At 36.2% G+C, this 18,860-nt stretch overlaps 1 protein-coding gene across 1 annotated transcript in view; it reads left to right on the top strand.

Moving 5' to 3' along the window:
- Positions 1 to 18,860, top strand: part of LOC309513541 (1-phosphatidylinositol 4,5-bisphosphate phosphodiesterase eta-2-like) — a 140,317-nt gene that overhangs the window by 99,231 nt on the left and 22,226 nt on the right. Inside the window, exons 6-15 of the mRNA XM_082189435.1 lie at positions 3,837 to 4,007; positions 6,490 to 6,583; positions 8,148 to 8,351; positions 8,533 to 8,653; positions 10,966 to 11,137; positions 15,011 to 15,118; positions 16,089 to 16,241; positions 18,008 to 18,106; positions 18,417 to 18,517; positions 18,640 to 18,725. Of these exons, the coding sequence (XP_082045561.1) occupies positions 3,837 to 4,007; positions 6,490 to 6,583; positions 8,148 to 8,351; positions 8,533 to 8,653; positions 10,966 to 11,137; positions 15,011 to 15,118; positions 16,089 to 16,241; positions 18,008 to 18,106; positions 18,417 to 18,517; positions 18,640 to 18,725 (1,309 nt within the window). The remainder of the gene's footprint in view (positions 1 to 3,836; positions 4,008 to 6,489; positions 6,584 to 8,147; positions 8,352 to 8,532; positions 8,654 to 10,965; positions 11,138 to 15,010; positions 15,119 to 16,088; positions 16,242 to 18,007; positions 18,107 to 18,416; positions 18,518 to 18,639; positions 18,726 to 18,860) is intronic.

The raw sequence follows: 18,860 nt of genomic DNA, 5'->3' as shown, positions 1-18,860 counted from the left end.
TTTTCAAAAGGTACACCTTTGTACCCAAAGAGTGCATATTAGTCCCTCAAAGGTACATATTGGTACCAAAAGTGTACATATTAGTACCTAAATGGTACATATTAGAACCCTTTTGAAGGGTACTGTCCCAGTGACAGCTTTTGTACCTTTTTTTCTGAGAGTGCATGTTGGAATGTTCTGAAATGCCAGGAATCAAATCATCAAATCAACTTTTATTTATATAGCACAATAAAAGCAACAGTAGCTGGCCATTGTGCTGTACAACAGGATAAATATCTAAAAAACAAGAAAGACCTTAAAAAAATTATTAAGGGAGTTTACATCAAAAACACCAATCAGAAAATTCAAGGTTTTTAACTTAGATTTAAAATCAGACTCTGTGGCTACTAGTCTTAGGGATAGAGGAAGACTATTTCAAAATTTTGGACCAACAATAGAAAAAGCACGGTCACCCCTCGTCTTAAGTCTAGATCTTGATACCATCAGCAATCTTTGTTGAGATGACCTTAATGATCTAGCAGAGTTATTTCATTTCAAAGATCAGAGAGTTTTTCTTTTCCTTCAATACCCACAGATTGTGCAAGTCGTAAGATAAGAATGTTGTGGTCCACCGTATCAAAAGCAGTTCTTAAATCTAAGAGTAAGAGTATCACTCTTAATAAAGATGACTCAGAAATGTCAGGAATATTGGATCCAATCTTTTCACCATATCCCATCAGAAGATGCCAAAAATGTAAGGTGCTGCCAGCTACGCCATGTTGGATTGTTCCAAAATGTTAGGAATATTGGATCCAAACTCTTCACTAGATCCGTCAGAAGACACCGTAAATATTAGTTTAATATAACCCTGAAAGCAATGTGGTGTGTTGGCACTGTATTACTTAGTACTAGTTGGTATTTTCCTCAGCCTTGGAAACTCAAAATCAGCCTAGGAAGAAATTACAGTAGTTAGAGCTTGGTATTTAGAAAAATCGCTTACCATATTTGGAATGTATACTGTACACATGAGACAGTTCTGTATTATCATTGGTCCCATATATCTAGAATTATTCTAACTTGAATATGAAAATACAGATAATTGATCAGCACTGAAGATATTTTCAAAATGCATAATAAACAGTGTTTGACATATTGACATTCCTTCTTTTTTTTTCTGGGCCACACCATGGCCTTCTTATGGTGTGTATTGTTCCCACAATGCTCCAAAGCATTTTTCCAGGCCGTCTGGATTATTGTGTGTGAATATGTGATCGACACCTCACATCAGCTGTTTGCAGGTCACTAAGCTTCACACTTCATCAGCATCCACCCCATCTGCTGTAAATGGACACAGATGGCCTTTAGTGTAAGACACAGTAAACCACAGGGGGGCAATCTGGCCCTGCTATCCAACAACAGAGAGTGATGTCACCTTAAGTCTTTGGCCCCGATTTCTCTGGCTTAACCTCATAAACAACCTGTGTGATTCTCTGTGTGCTGGAATCTTCTGTTTGTTTATTAATTGTGTATACAACTGAAATCAAATATGTTTGAAATAATTTATATTAGAGAAAAAAAATATCATTTTTTAAATTCGTTTTAGTTTTATCGTTTTTTTTTAAATAATTTATTTTGTAGTTTTTAAAATGCACTATATATCGTTCAAAAGATATATTTTTTAAATAATATAATACTTGTATTCAGCAAGGTTACATTAAATTGATAAAAAAAAATTAAAAAAAGAGTAAAACATTATAAAAAAAATCAATTTAAAATAAATGCTGTGCTTTTGAACTTTCTATTCATCAAAGAATCCTGGAAGGACAATGAATCACGGTTTTTATATATTAAGCAGTATGACCGTTTTTAAATGTGATAATAATTACTACTAATAATTATTCAAATAAAATAAAATAATTGCTTGTGCACCAAATTAGCATATTAATCAAGTGACACTGAAGATTCAGATTTGCCATCACAGGAATAAATTACATTTTATAATATATTAAAATAGAAAACAGTTATTTTAAATTGTAATAATATTTCACAATTTGACTTCGACATGTAATCTGCACCGGTTTTTCTATTGATGTAAATTATATCTCAATTTATGTTGCTTGTTGTGAAGAGGTGTATGTCTTTTGTCAAACAATTGGACTGGCCTGCCCAATAAAAAAAGTGGGGGAATTTTTTTTTTTTTTACATCTAGAGAACAGATTATCATAGACATGGGTGGGCTTTTTGCCAGTAAGTAACCTAGCAATCACTCAGAATACACTAAAAACCGTATGACAGATTTAAAAAAAAATGTTTTATCATTTAATTATAAGTATATTTATTGTATAAAAAGTTCCATTTTTAATTATGTAATTTATTTGTAAGGTCCATAATTTAGATACCTCCGTCCTGTACTCAGAGGAAGTGATGCCATCAGTGTGAATGCCGCTCTTCTCTGCATCTTCAGTGTTTGTGACCTGTTTTCACGATTCTCACCATAAAGCTCCAATTCTCGGGCGCTTAGCTCAGGGTTTATTACATCCTCCACGCCTCGGCTCACCGCAAGCCTTTGTGTGTGTGTGTTTGACTCAGCAGCTCTCCGGATCAGCGCTGGCGTCTGAGTCTGGGATTCAGTGAGCTGAGAAAACGTTTCTGGGCTCTTATGGGCTGAGAGCTGTAGGAGAGATGTGGAGTCGCTGTTTTTTTTAGGGGTTTGACTTCTCAGCAAGGCAGGGGTTTAATTGTGATAGTGGGTTGCTGTTATTGAATGATCCATTTCTCCAGTTGATTGAAGAGCTGCTGGTTTATCCTCCATCAGCCAATGATCAGTGACTGAAGTCATGCTTTAGGAAGCAAATACCCACAACTGTTCATTACTTTATTTTCACTCAAGAAATGGCACACAAACTAAAATGGTTACAGTTCATAAACCTTTGGATTAGACGCATATTTGTGGTATTTTCTGTAAGAGGATCTCTGGATGTAGAAAGTGATGAGCAGTTTATTTGCATGAAATATCTTTACAAAAATATGAAAGCCTGACCATAATCTGTTTCAGATATGAGGAGGCTAACTCTAAAATGTTTAATCAAAAATTCAGGAGAATATGTCATATGAATTTTATAACAAAATTATCAGTATGTAAAAAGTCATTAAAAAAAAAATGGTACACTTATTACAGAAACAGAACAGTTAATACAGTTACAATCCCCTGAAGCAACCAGGGTTTAAATGAATAGTTAATTCAAAAAATGTTTTTTCCCCCCATTATTTACCTAATGTGACTCTTTTATTTGTGGAACACAAAAGAAGTTGATTGGCAAAATGTTCACATTGCTCTTTGAAATATAATGAGAGTAAATCGATAAAATTACAAAAAGGCATAACCTGTACACTACATTCCAAGTCTTCTGAAGCGGCGCAATAGCTTTATGTGAGAAACAAAAATAATTGTAGTCCTTATTTTCTAAAAATATTCCCCTCCCCCACAGTTACGAGGCACATACCTCGCTGTTTGGCATCATTAACATGAAAAATGGAATCTTGATATTTGAATATATGCAATACAAGTAAGGTAAATTGTAATCCGTTTCTCCCACAAAAAGCCTTATAGCGTATGACTTCAAAAGATTTGGAATACCACGCATGAGTCATATATGCTACTTTTATGGTTCCTTCATGGTGGTTTTCCCTGTTTTTCTGAACTTGACAGCCCCTGGACACTATATGCTTTTGTTGTATGGAACAGAGCCGCATGAACATTCTTTTAAACGTCTTCTTTTACAATGTTACTTACATGGCAAACAGTTTGATTCACCTTGATGTACTTTCACTCCAAATTTCTCCATCTCTGATTTTAGGAGGCAGACACTGATGACAACCAAGGCACTTTGGGATTTGAGGAGTTCTGCTCTTTCTATAAGATGATGTCAACACGGCGCGATCTCTACCTGCTGATGCTCACCTACAGCAACCATAAAGACCACCTGGATACAGATGACCTCAAACGCTTCCTTGAGACTGAACAAAAGGTGAGGCGTGGTTGGCAGGTAAAATCCACTAGTAAGATAAAAATACAACAAAAAAAATGCAGCAGGTACTTTGAAGCATCAGTCATGCATGTTGTTTTCACGTCTTTTTAACTCGGGCACATAATTTGATAAGCTCAATGAAAATACAATGTGACCTTTCCATGCTAATGTGACCGTTTATAGGCTTTTTCTCAACATTTTGGAAAGACTGTCCTCACACACCCTCAAATCCTTCTCTTTTATGGTCTTAAAGAACAGCACAGAAGCTTTGCTGAGGGGGGCAGCTGAAGATTTATTAGAATTTGTTATTAGTGGTCTGAAACAGTTCTTAACACATTAACAGTACATTAACACTATTTAGTACATTAACAGGTTATTAACACTGAAAAATTAAATTTACATTTGCAGTGGTTATGAAATTCTCTGAATTTCATAAATGAGTGACCTTGTTTAAACATAAATATTTAAATTTGAGTCCTCTTTTTGGAATAAGTATGGACCGTCTGCAAATGATGGGCATCTACATGCTGTCAAATGATGAATCAATTGATTATAAAATTTAAATTCCAAAAATATAAAACACTGATTAAAGTTTATGAAGAAAGCGTTGCGTTACCAACCATGCATTATGTGTGACTTTGAGGGACTACTTGGTATATTTGATCTTTAAAAAAAATGATCACCATATCTCCTTTTAAATTGAAGTTGTAAAGGTAATAATATGGTGTTAGGTAAATTGAACTGGGGTCCCGTACAACAACATAACTTGCTGCTTCACTACCATAGTACGATGCATCGTTGAAGAAATCAACTAGCTAGTCACGACTGTTTCCTGAAACCGTATTGTCGCATATTGGTAGTTCAACCACGTCGGTTAATGATGTCACACAGGTGGTGGAGTAAAAACAACTTTTAATGAATATGTTTGAGATTGAATTATTGCTAGATGTTTTGCTATAAGTTACGGACATGACATCTGAGGACTATTTCAAATTTTTCTCAGTTATTTTGTTTTATTTCCAGATTCAATCATTTACATTTATGCATTTGGCAGACGCTTTTATCCAAAGCGACTTGCATTGCATTTCAAGGTACACATTTACATTCTTATTAGTTCTTGCTTTCCCTGGGAATCGAGCCCATGACCTTGGCATTGCAAGCACCAACGCTCTACTGTTTGAGCTACAGGAAAGCCTCAATCATAGATAGCCTAAATAAAAGATACAGATTTTACAGAATGTCAGCTTGCTTATTTGGCTCAAGATAAGGATTTATTGAGTCCACATGTCATGCAAACAAGAAACTCTGCTTCTAACCACAGGTCGAGAGCTGTCGTTCCAACCACACAACTTTGCAATGCTGTTTGTGAATGTTCATTAGAACTATGATTTCGGGAAACACTGACTTGTGATAACGAACGAACTCGCGACCAAAGTTGGCCAACGATGCTTTTGGGAAATGCACCCCAGAATGGTGACAGATAAAGAGATGATGGAAGTGTTATGCCTCAACTAGCCATTCACATTTTCCCATTTCAAATTATTGTATGTTCACATGTCATAACATACAATTGATTGCATGTCATAACTGGTTTGTGATTTAATTAGAATATTACATTCATCTCAAGTGAATTGATATGTCAACAACTATGAATGATATTTAATTCTATTCTAATGTCCATTAACTTATGGAACCTCGTTTGTAAAATCAACTCTAATGGTACATTTTCATATTACTTCAACTAGCAAATCAAAAATCCACATGATGTTTGATTCAAGTGGTGTTTAAAGTAAGTGGTTGACAGAACGCTGATGTTTAAGGCGGTCATTAAAATCTCATTAAAAGTTTAAAAGCATTCATGTACAGCATTATAAAGTACTAGCATGCAGTCAAATTGAAATTAAACATACACCATTAACTATATAGAATGAGGAAATTAGCATTTCAACCAAATGGTATCACTCAGAGTGACCTTTTCTTCATGATAACACTCCACTCTCATTTGTCTCAAGTAGTTACCAGCAGGGAAAAAGTGGCTCTTATCAAACAGCATTGTTAGTTTCTAAATGGACTGAGCAAAACAGACCTGAGAATAAAGTAGACCAATCCCTTTAAGTTCCACCAGCAGCTAATCATCAACAACGATGTTGATGTACTGCAGTTTACTGCGATTCCGTATCCACAGCTGGCAGTATCCCTCCATCCTCCACTGCATTAGCTGGAGGAAATATCTAACACTGATTGGCGTGGATGGGAATCTCATTGACTAATCAGTCCATTTAAACGCCAGCTGTCAGGCGTCACAATCGACTCCAGAGGGGAGATGTGCTAGCTGTGTGAGGATGGCTCCCTGTGGTGTTATTTATCACACATTTCATATGTAATATGAATAAAAATTGGCTGTAACTGTATTAAATGCATGCTTTTCACATTTGTAAGCGTTTAATCATTCATCTTTCTTTACTGTTTGTTTGTGTTTCAGATGACCAGCGTCTCAAAAGAGCACTGCCTCGAAATTGTGTCCAAGTTTGAGCCTTGTCCTGAAAACCAGACACTGGGTGTCCTGGGGATTGACGGTACGGATGTTTTATTTCTAAAATGTAGTTGCTCAAATGTTACTTTTTAAGAGGTCAGGAGGTTTAAAGTGTGGTCACATTCCTTTCGATGGGAATTTTTACAACCTGTAATGACAGCCATTTACTTTTAGTTGTTTATATATCTTTTTTTAATTAAATATTAATGTACATTTATGGCACATATATCTTGTGTTTTATTACTTGGGCATTAAATTACAGATTGACTGGTTAACGCAACTTTGGAACTACATGTCAACTTATTCTAACCCTACCAGTCTACTAATATACAGTAGAGCTAATTAGATTCCTATAATGGTTTCATTGGACCTTAAAGGGTTAGTTCACTCGAAAATGAAAATTCTTATACTTATCAATTACTTTTTGGAAGCAACAAATTGGTAGTTGTGAGGACTGTCAATGGAGGGAAATAAATCGCTCAGATTTCCTTAAAAATATTTTTAATTGTGTTCTGAAAATGAACGAAAGTCTTACTGGTTTGGAAAGACATGAGGGTGAGTAATTGATGACAGTATTTTCATTTTTGGGTGAACTAAAGCCTGGTTCACACGGGACGATTTTAAAATTGTCAGCCGATTTTCCAAACCTGAGACTCCACACACAGGGATAAAAAATCACGGATCTAACAGTTTTGGTCGTACAGTGTGTGGTGCGCAGCCTCACGGCAAAATCAACACATCACACACGAACCGATTTGACTCCCGAGCATTCCCAGATCAGACGGGAAATCGCGCAAAATACCTCGAGATCAAACGTGACTTCAGAGTAAACAATCATGGCGGACGAAGAGGATGCAGTGGCAATAGTTTGTAGTTTGTTTTTAACCGGAAAAAAACTTTATCAAAAGAAAAGGCGATGATCTCTTGACGTCCACCGGACTTTCTGGTGCGCCTTTCTTTCCTCGCCGCTTCGTCACCTCGCTTTCTGATTGGCTACACTCCACAGTCCACAGGCTGCGTGCTCGGGGGACACCACACACGAGAAGAAATCGGGCCAAATAAATCCCAACATGTTGGATATCCCCGATTTGAGATCGGAGCGGTCCCGACGTCCTTCCGAGCAGACGAGAGCAGCCTTAACACACCACACACGGCAGGAATATCTGATCAGATTATTTTACGATAATCGGAGCATCCTTAAGATTGTCGGAAGGGGTGAATCGGGGCTAAAATCGGCCTAATTATCCTGCCGTGTGAACCAGGCTTAACCCTTTAACCCAAACCCTGTGTAAATTGATTAAAATCAGGTATTAATTGATTTGTTGTAGTAGTTTTTTTAACCACACTGTTCAAAATCAATCAACACTGAAAACTTGCAGTCCCATTGTTCAGTGATAAGTTAATTTCTTTTATTAACTACTTTTAATTGAATTGCTGGTGATGAAAATCAAGTTGAAACTTGACAGAAATGAACAGGTTATAACAAAATGACGTTTTTACATAGGTAGATTCTTCAGTTTTCAAGACTACATTGCATTAGTTTTTCTTTGTACTGCATCAACTAATGTTGACAGGAATTCACAATCTCCTCTAACTGTACCCCACAGGTTTTACAAATTACATGCGCAGTCCTGCTGGGGACATCTTCAACCCTGAGCATTACGAGGTTAACCAGGACATGACGCAGCCACTCAGTAACTATTTCATTGCTTCCTCCCACAACACCTACCTGATGGGCGACCAGCTCATGTCCCAGTCTCGGGTGGATATGTATGCCTGGGTGCTTCAGGCCGGCTGCAGATGTGTGGAAGGTAAGACTGGCCTGATTTTCTATAGTGCTTTTTAGTGCTGCATCTTAAATAAGTGAATGAATTTTCCACAGTTTGTGATCCAAACTATTCATGAGAAGCAAAGCTCTGTGTGTGATTTGTAAAATATGCTTTTGTATTCTTGAGAAATAAATTTTAACTTTGTTTTATTATCATCCTTTAGTGGATTGCTGGGATGGGCAGGATGGAGAACCAATCGTACATCATGGCTACACCCTGACTTCCAAAATCCTTTTTAAAGATGTTATTGAGACCATCAACAAATATGCATTCATCAAAACACAGTAAGAGACATCGGATATATTGGATATTAACTGATTCAGAAGGTTATAACAACAAGCCAGACTTTTTTTAAGCTGAGAAGAGCAAAGTATGTATAATTATTTTGAGTCAGTCTTTTTGTGTGAAAATGCAATTTTTAGTGTACACATACAAAGTTATTTAGAATGCGGGCCAAGCACCAACGCTGCTTCTTCCGCCATGAAAGTCTAAGATAAGGCAGCCCACAGAACCGCTTGTGGAAAAGTTATGAAATTTTGCACACAGATAGAGGACAGTCTGAACAGTTACCATAGCAAATTGGGAGTCTCTAACTCAAACCCCTCAAGCACCACCAAATGTCCAAATTTTCACTAATGTTTATGCTAAGAACTTTTGAAATGTAAGGGCTAGAAACAAAATTGAAACAAAAATGTTTCCTCTGATTCTTTGGCTCAAGACAGTTCAAATGCAACCTATGATGTCATTTTCTATCATGAAAATGATGCCGTAATTTAGAATTTTATGGGTTTTAACTCCTAGACCGCTGCTCCAAATTGCACGAAAATCGAATCAGATCAACTTTAGACCATGCCGACAACAAGTTATGGAATTCAAGTTGATTTCGTCAAACCGTTCATGTTGAAGGCTTTTTCTTATTCTTTTTAGTTGTACAATTAAATATATATACAATTTTTTTTTTTTTTTTTTTTTTTACAATTTCTGTATCTCTAAACGAATTACAATAATGAGATAATTAAACAGAAATCATAAGAAGCTGCTAAAACACTTTAATCAATTCATTATCTTGCCATATAATATATGCATGCTTAATATATATGTGTCTATACACACACACACACACACAAGCACATACATATATATTTTGCTTTTCCGGGGTATATATGAGAGACGACAACTATTACTCTGAAGTTTCAGTCCTGAAGGTTTATGTGCCTGACAGCTGGCAGTGAAGGACAATCAATGCTAGCCCACAGTCACGCTGTTTTTTTAATATCCCATTCTCTGAGCCTGATGACAGCACTGTTGAGCAGAGGGTCTAGGGAAAGTGTGAACGTGTGTGTCCACATGAACATTTCACACTGACAGCTTGTTTCTACATGACTTCCTCCATCGCTATGAGTTTCAGGTGTTGTTGTTGCTAAAGGTCATAATGCAGTGAAGCCGCACACTGTTAAGGCTTCTTGTAGGTCGCAGTAAACAAAAATCTATTTTTTGATAATGTGTCACTTAAATGTCAGATGTGATATGCATCTGTTATGTGTATATTTGGCTTGCCATATTAGCATGTTTTTTTATATAAATTGCAATGGCAGTAAAAGTACACATTTACAGCTGTAAAAATCTGTCAGTTAGCAGTATCTAGGGCTATTTGTTTTCACTTATGTTTCTAGGTTTCTTGGACCAAAAATAGGGTTTTCCACAAATAGAGTATGAAATACGACTTGAAATACCTGAAAATAATTATTGCTTAACCATCAGAAATGTTGTTTTTCCACCTCAGATAAGGATACAACTAAATATTACATGAGCTATTTTATTTGACTGTATATTAAGCCATAAATAATGTTCTGAAGATTTCTGCATAAGCTATTTGAAGCTTTGGCCACCTTTTTTTTAATTGTAAGCTGTTGTTTTAAAGGTACATTAAGCGATTTCTGAGAAACACTGTTGATATTTTAAATCAGCCCAAACACACACACCCCTCCCTTCATTACTACGCCCCCAAAATACACGAACAAGCAATGCAAGAGTTGATGTCTCTTTATCATAGCTGAAGCGAGGCAAAATAATGCTTAAATAAAGAGAAGATGACCAAAGAACGACAAGGAAGAGGAAAAAATTAACATACAGTACACAAGAGTATATAGCCTACAAGCAAGAGCTCCAGACAACCACAACAAACAATGCTCCAGACAAACAATACTGTCCTGTTACTATAGCTAACATTACAGCAACAGCATATCTTGGTTCTGTGAAACATAGCGAAACCAATGTTCCTCATGTATGTAGCAGAATCAGCGCAACCTCAGCATCCATTTTCAGCCATCTTTCTTTCTACAGTACAGTCCTTGTTCAAATCTCCCTCTTGCACTCGCTCTCTCCTCCTCCCTCATGAGTGGACACGCCCCCTACTGCTGATTGGCTAAGTGTATTTTGGTGCTCGAGCCAATCCACTTTTAACAGCTTTTCTCAGAAAACGCTTACTACACCTTTAAGCCTTCTGTCTCAAACCTGAATGACATTTTAAGTCTTTTTATTAGCCTCACTATTATCATAGATCTTTAAATGCATGTTTTGGACTATATTTCCTCAGGTATCCAGTGATTCTGTCCATTGAGAATCACTGCAGTGTCCCTCAGCAAAAGAAGATGGCTCAGTATCTGACTGAAGTGTTTGGTGATAAACTGGACGTATCCTCCATCCCCACTGACCCATCTGGAGTCCTGCCTTCACCTGAAGACCTAAAAGGCAAAATACTCATCAAGGTAACTGTCTAAAAGTTTGTTTTTACAAAATGTTCATTCAAAAGCAGCAAATTTATGGTTATGTTCAGATGATGACTGCACTCAAGCAATGTAAAACAAGCATGGTGTAAAACAAATTATTTGTATAAACATACACAGTATAATTAACTAAACAACATGAATTAAGCTACTAGAATAGAATATGTAAAAATGTGCTTTACATTTATTTTTATGCAAATTAAAAAAGTGCATGGTATTAAAAATTTACTATTTTATTTTATTGTTTTGGTGCTTAATATGTTACTTATTTTTCTCTGAAAATTGTATTATGTGTAATCTTTTACCAAAGAATAAGAGAAATGTCTGCTGTTGTTTTTAGAGCAGCAAAACCGTAGAGTCTTAATGATATAAAATCTATTTGCTGAAGTCCAGCCCTCTCCTGTGCTTTTAATAAAGTGTGAGGTTTGGAAATTGGGCCGTAGATAGAGCAGCTCGGCAAGCGAGTTGGCGCTATAATTGGAAGGCAGACTGACGTTCCCACTAGAAAGTGAATCCTGAACTGTAAACTGGGCCAGCCGGTCGTATTGACAAATTGCTCGGCACAGGCTGTGAATCATGGAGCACGTGGCTCCTGGGAGCCCAGAAAACAGACTGTGTGTTATAATGCACTCTCATCGCAGCTCAATCGTTGAATTTGACTGGAATTTTGCTTTGTTACCGTTGAACAAGGCTATAATAAATACTTAAATGTTTTCAACTCTACCCAAAAATTAAAATTCTGTCACCACCCTCATTTCGTTTCAAACTTGTATGAATTTCTTTCTTCTGAGGAACACAAAAGAAGATGTTTTGAAAAGTGTTGGTAACGGTTCCCATCGACTAAACAATTCAATGGAACTCAATGGGAACCAAAACTCTTTGGTTATCAACATTCTTCAAAATATCTTCTTTTGTTTTCTGCAGAAGGAAGAATAGGTTTCATATAGGTTTGGAACAACATAAGGTTGAATAAATTCCATTTTTGGGTAGAGTATCCCTTTAGGTTTAATTGTTAAATTGTTTCATTTTATGTAAAAACAAAGTAGTGCAAAAGTTACAATACTTTGAATTTAATCCCTGATAATGATAAATCTAAAACTAATAAAATTGGGTAGAGAGTTAAATAGATTTGACAGTGTGTAAATGCAATGTCAAAGCCAATAAAAGCAGCAACTAACAGCACACACTAAATCTAATTACAGACATAGTTTGACCCTCTATTGATTTACCCATTTCTCACTATCTATCACTGGCCTCTTTCTGTTAATGTCCCTGTCAATGTCAGTGCTGCATCTCTGTAGTACATACATTAGTGCTGTTCTGTGCACTTCAATCATACTTTTTATTGATGAAGCACTGTAAGAACCGGTATGTCCCCTGGGTTTTAATTGTCTTGTAAGATGCTATTACTTCTATAACACCCTTGGGCCAGAAACATTCTCTACAGAAATGCAGATAAAAATGCATTAAGTATAGCAAGCAGGCAGTCCCATTATATGTACTTGCATCATGCGTTCGTGCAGTAGCAAAGCTCAGTCCTCAAAGGGGCGATAAAGTTTCTTTCAAATGTCTGGCTGCTTCCAAAATAGCAAACTCTCTAAATAAGTTCTTTTGAATAAGTAATTACTTAGAGACCGCTAAAAAAGTATGTTTTATATAGTATACATGTGTTTTGTATGAATGTGATCTGGACACACTACATTCGCCATGTTATCATTGTCATGTGACCTTCCAGTGTTAGTTTCATTGCTTCACTGCCATACACATTCCAATTGTACATTAGATGCCCACTTCAGAATCTCATCGGAAGTCATCCCAGTACTTTTCTCCTATACTGTTTTATGGATACCATGAATTCAGACATAATACTAAAAAAGTGACATAATAATCTTTCACCTACTGTATAGTAGGGCAGATTGCGGGTAATGCAGAAGAGAAAACTAAATAAGAATAAGACAATTTACGCTAATAACTACTATAGCCCCCCTTGTGGTAAAACTGTTCATGCAACATGTACTTGTGTTGGGTTATAAATTGCATCATGATGAACACAAACATGAAATCAAGCTTTGGTAGCTGAAAACATTTGCTTTCAAACATTTGTGTATAGATGATAGTAGAGATTTTTTGCTACAAGAAACCAAGGGTCAGATTTACTAACAACTTGCGCCAGCGCAAACCCTCTTTTGGCACTAAATAACTAATGTCAGGATTTACTAAAGGCACGCAGTGAAAAATTTGCTCTGAAAAGGCGTGGACACAGTTATTTTTGCGGCTGACCTTATTGCATATGCAGTTGTGGGAGTTTCCCATTCAGACGCAAAATTTATGTGAGGAGAGTTTTTACTGTATCATGCAAGGTGATTTACTTAGGTTTGCACTAGTTAATTCACTGGTTTTTGCGCCATTATTTACCGGCCAAAGCATGTTTTAAACCAGACGCTAATTTGGGCTGCTCTTGCGTTGGTCGTTATGGAAATGATCCGGCTGCGTCTGTGTTCTTTAATTTGTCGTCAGTAGATCGCGCACAGAACTTTCCATTCCCATCAGCGTTTTGTTTTATTTTATTGCGCTCTCACGCTAATTTGCCCTGTTTTGCATATCTGGCCCCAACTCTTCCTATTACTGCCAATGTGTCCTTACACTGTGTCCTAATGTAATCACTCTGGTTCTACTTGCACCTCTCAGAGCGGGATTCGAACCAGTATTTCTGGCATGGAAGGCTAACGTGCTAACAAGGACGCTAAAGACCACAGCGTCTAGAGTCAGACGCTAATGCGCCTCTTGAGGCCAGGGGAGTGAGGTATACTCGCACAGCTCTTACTAGCTTGCCTCTGTTACACTTGCCCCCCTAAACCTCACTCCCATCCGGGTCACGGCACCAATGTAACCCCTTAATTTCTACTCGCAACGCTCCAAGCAGGATTCCAACTGCCGTTTCTGGCATGGGAGGCGAGCGCGCTAACAAAGATGCTTAAGACCGCAGCCTCTAGAGTCAGTCGCTAGTGTGCCTTGAGGCCAGGAGAGTGAGGTTTACTTGCACAGCTCTTTTTAGCTTGCCTCCGTTACACTAACATGTCCTGAAAAATATATATTTTCTTACTGCACTTGAAAAAAATCTGTTTGAAATAAACAACAACAGCCAATCAGGGTAAAAAAAAAGAAGAAGAAGAAGATGTTTAACCTACAGCTGTGTGGAATACGATACATGTTATATTTCACTGTAGGTTAGGAATTGGATTCCAGAGTATTTTTGTTACTGTCATCATATTATAGTTTATGAATGGTAGAAAGTGATTGCTCATTAAAACCACCTAATCAGCACAAGAAAGACATAAATGATGTTTACTTTGCCTTGATGATGGCTTAAAGGCCACATATAGTTCTGCAACATTAGTGTCAACAAAGGAATTACAAAAATAATAGGGTGTGTTCGACTTTGTGCAGCTAATCAGTGTCTAACTTAAAGCTGTGCATGTTAGTTGAAATTATGCAGACAGCGCCGATGCCACGCCAGTGAAAATCTGTTTTCATGTTATAGTCATGTTTATCTAAATAAAACTATAGATCCCACTTTATTGGTAAATGCTTATGTTATTGTTGGACATACATCCTCTGAATTAAGCAGTAGCTGCAGTACATAAAGTACTGAATAAAGTTTTGTTGCTACATGTAAATGTCTGAAACATCTGTTTATTTGAAAAATGTTGCAAGCGTCACTACGGGGAGCAAGCAGAAATTGTCTGATTTATCTGCTCCTTTTTTCAACTCCTCCCCTGACTGCAAGTGTTTATACTGCACTAGTGTTAAATAGAAATTTGAGCACATTTCACATGTTTTCTATATGTTTCATAGGGTAAAAAACTGGCTGCAAATATAGACGAGAACGCGGAGGAGGGGGATGTGTCTGATGAAGACAGTGCAGATGAGATGGAGGACGACTGTAAGCTGATGAATGGTGATGTAAGTAATGTTAGATGATGATATGGTGTATTTTAAATTAAACTTAGTGGAAAAAATGTGTTAACTTTTAAGTAATCCGATCAAACAATGAGAGAGTAGCTAATGTTCATTCAGCACACTGGAAATAGAAGGGTAAATTGAGTGCATTGTGGGATACAATATTCCATGCTGTCAGCTGTTATATTATACACTGCACATTTTGGCAAATGTAGTAGGTCATTCATTCATATACAGAATATGCTATATAATTTATAAATATAAGATTTTAGTATTATGAACTCTGATGAAACATTTCTTTCTTCAAGAACTCTGATTGTGTATTTTTAATTAAAATACTAATACTACAAAAACTATAGTTATGTTTTCTTATAATTGTCCTTCACAAATGTTTTTTTCATATTATATTAATAGGTTTCACATTATAGAACTATTACTAACATGTGGTGGAGAGATTTAACGTGTTTATTTATCATGAAAATAATGTCATTAGTCTTCATTTTCTAAATGCAAAATATAATGTGTTTTATTATTATTGTTTCATTTAGGGTTAAAATATCCCCTAGACATATTCTTGAAAGTTTAATGAGAATTACCCTAAACCTCAATTCTTCAAGTCCTTCTATGTCTGGCATGTTTTTTTAGAAGCACATTTCAATCGTACTGCTTGCAAAAAGCTCTTAGAGAAACCTCAAAGGTTCATACATTTTAGATGAAAGTTCCTCTCTCTTTTAAGTGCCGTAATGTAAAAATAAAGGAGGCATTTTTGTAAGTGAATATTTGTCATGAATTTTTCTGTGTGTGTAAAATTGGGTCAAGGACTTAAGTTGAACTGACCTGGATATTTTGATGAATTCATATTTTGACCTTGATGTTCTCTGTAGAAAGCTGAAGATGCTATTGTAATGCTAATTTTAAGGCATCACATGAGGTCCGTTCAAATTCAGTTCTCTCTGTGTCTCCCTCTTTCCAGACATCTATGAACAGGAAGCAGGCGGAAAATGTTGCAAAGAAAAAATTAGATAACCTCATGAAGGAGTCAAAGATTCGTGACCGGGAAGATCCAGACAACTTTACCATGGCAGCCCTGCCGCCCACGGGAAAACATGACAAATCACCGCAGAAGGTTAATACGCTGTACTTGACCCAAACTGCTTACATGTCACTCCTCCTTTTCCAGGAAACACTGCAAAAAAATCATGTTCTTACTCAGTATTTTTGTCTTGTTTTCCAGTACAAATATCTAAACATTCTTAAATCAAGATGCATTTACTTGAGAAGCAAAACAATTTAGTCTTAATAAACAATCAAAATTAAGTGAGTTTATTTGTGAAATAATAACAAATATCTGTCTGTAAGGTAAGAAAAACATTTTTATACTCCTTTTGGATTTTTCGAATTTTATTTTTTCTGACCCCACTGAGAGAATTTTTTTTATTTTTTTATATAATATAATATAATTTTAAATAATTGTGCTTCTCACGTAAAATTATCTTTATTTAAGAATTTTTAGATATTTGTACTGGAAACAAGACAAAAATACTGAGTACGATTTTTTTTTTTTTTAACAAATTCACCCTATTCACTTTTGTTGTATTCCATTCTATTTTCTATTCTATTTCAATGCACTTGGATCATTATAGTTTGATCATTGTTTGTTTATTCATTTCTCAATTGAATTAATCATCAATTTATACACCTATTATTTAGAGCAAAAACGAAATTTCCTAAATTATCCTAAATGTCAAATTAAATATAATAAGCTGACCATTTTTAAAACTAATCATTTTTAAAACTAAACACTTTATTTTGATGGTCCCTTTTTAACGTGCTGTTGACTATAAGTAACTTTGCAACTACATGTTAACTAACTCCCATTAGAGTATTAGTAGACTGGCTGCTTAATATCTTAATATCTGCTCCCCAACAGACAGTCCACTAACTATAAGTAACTTTGCAACTACATGTCAACTTATTCTACTAACCCTAACCCTACCAGTCTACTAATACTCTACTAATACTCTAATGAGAGTTAGTAGACATGTAGGTGCAACGTTACTTATAGAATGTGTTAAAGGGACCATCAAAATAAAATGAAACCCTAAACTTTACAATAATTGACCATGATAATCATTATTTCTGACAAAAAATACTGTAGTTAGTTCTCTTTCTTTACCATGCTCTTACCTTTCAACTAATTTAAACTGTTCAGCAAGTACTTTAATTAGGTTAGTTCTGCCCTTGTACAGATGGGTGTAATGTGGTTATTTAAGGACTTACTTGAGGCCTAATATTTAAATAAGACAACTACACAGGACTGCTACACTGCCGTCCTTGACGGCCCACAGAGAAATAGGCAAAGGGGGCAGTATGATATATTTTTGTAGCATTTTCCCCAGAAGTCCACCCTCTCCCAGTCTGTTTAATGTACCTTTTAAGACTTTTTAAATCTAAATGACCTATGTTATAGCTAAGTAGCTAAGTTAGTTCACACTGTCATTCATCAAGGTGGACCAATTTGCTAAATACTGAATAATGGGTTTATGTGTAAACGTGGATGATCATATCTTATTTGCAGCTTATTTGTCTTGCATAGTAAGGACATTGAAATAAATGTATTTTGTTAATGTTAGAGTATGTCTACAGCACAATCAACCATTTGGAAAGAGCGAGAACAATCCTGTTTGAATAGGTTGCTACCGCCACCTAGTGATCATTGTGTCAAAGAATAAGTCTGTTGTCCATCCGTGGCAGAAAGTGTATCTATTGTTACTGTAACTGCACACTGTAAGTGTTTAACTGTCATGATAATGTCTAGTGTATATTTGGTATATTTAGTGTATACACCCCTGTCCAGATTTTCACTTCTATGCATCTATATTTTGAATTCAGGGGAAAGCAGAAGACAGTACTGACACTGGAGATGAGGCCAACGTCGGTGGCAACAAACGTGTGTCTAAATCTTTCATGGGGAGCTTTTCCAAACGCAAGGTACTTACAGATTACTTAGCAAATGCACCCACATTCAACAAAACAATGTTTCTTCCCATAATAACACACTGCACACACTGAAAAATACATCCTCTGCTGCATAGATCAATTATTCATACTGAATGAATGATTAATAGAAATAATAAAATGTGTGTATACAGCTCACTGGAATACTTGATTTAGCTGTGTAATAAATGCTTTGTGAGTCCTGGTCACCCATTTGAGGTTTATTTTCCAATAGCGTTCGGCAGTCTCTTACATATTGACTTAATTAACACTGCATCACCTCAACTCCATCTGTGCACTGTAGAAAAAGACGAGTAAACTGAAAAAATCCTCCAGTTTTGAGGATACGGACACTGATCAGGAGAGCTCGAGTGGGGCGTCTAAAGCACCAGCGCATCACAGCAGGTACCATTAGAACTGTTCATCATGTGTGAATTTATACAGTATATAGTCAGTTAAATATTTTAATATTTTGTGTTGATATGCTTCAACCTTCATGTAACTGTAACTGTAATCTATTTCAACAGAAAGAAAAAAACCATGAAGTTGTCAAGAGCACTATCTGATCTGGTATACACAAAATCTGTCGGCATACCAGACTTTGAGGCACAAGGTGAGAAGAACAAAAATGATATGTAAAAATATCTCTTAACATTTGGACACAGAACACTTCCTGTGAGATTCAGTATTACAAGGTTGATGAAAACTGTATCCTTTATTTAGGCTCTAGAGTGAAACTCCATTGAGC

The sequence above is a fragment of the Leuciscus leuciscus genome, assembly GCF_965113295.1.
Source record: "Leuciscus leuciscus genome assembly, chromosome: 13".
In the NCBI taxonomy this organism is placed as follows: Eukaryota; Metazoa; Chordata; class Actinopteri; order Cypriniformes; family Leuciscidae; genus Leuciscus; species Leuciscus leuciscus.
This window is presented reverse-complemented; position numbering and strand designations above follow the sequence as displayed.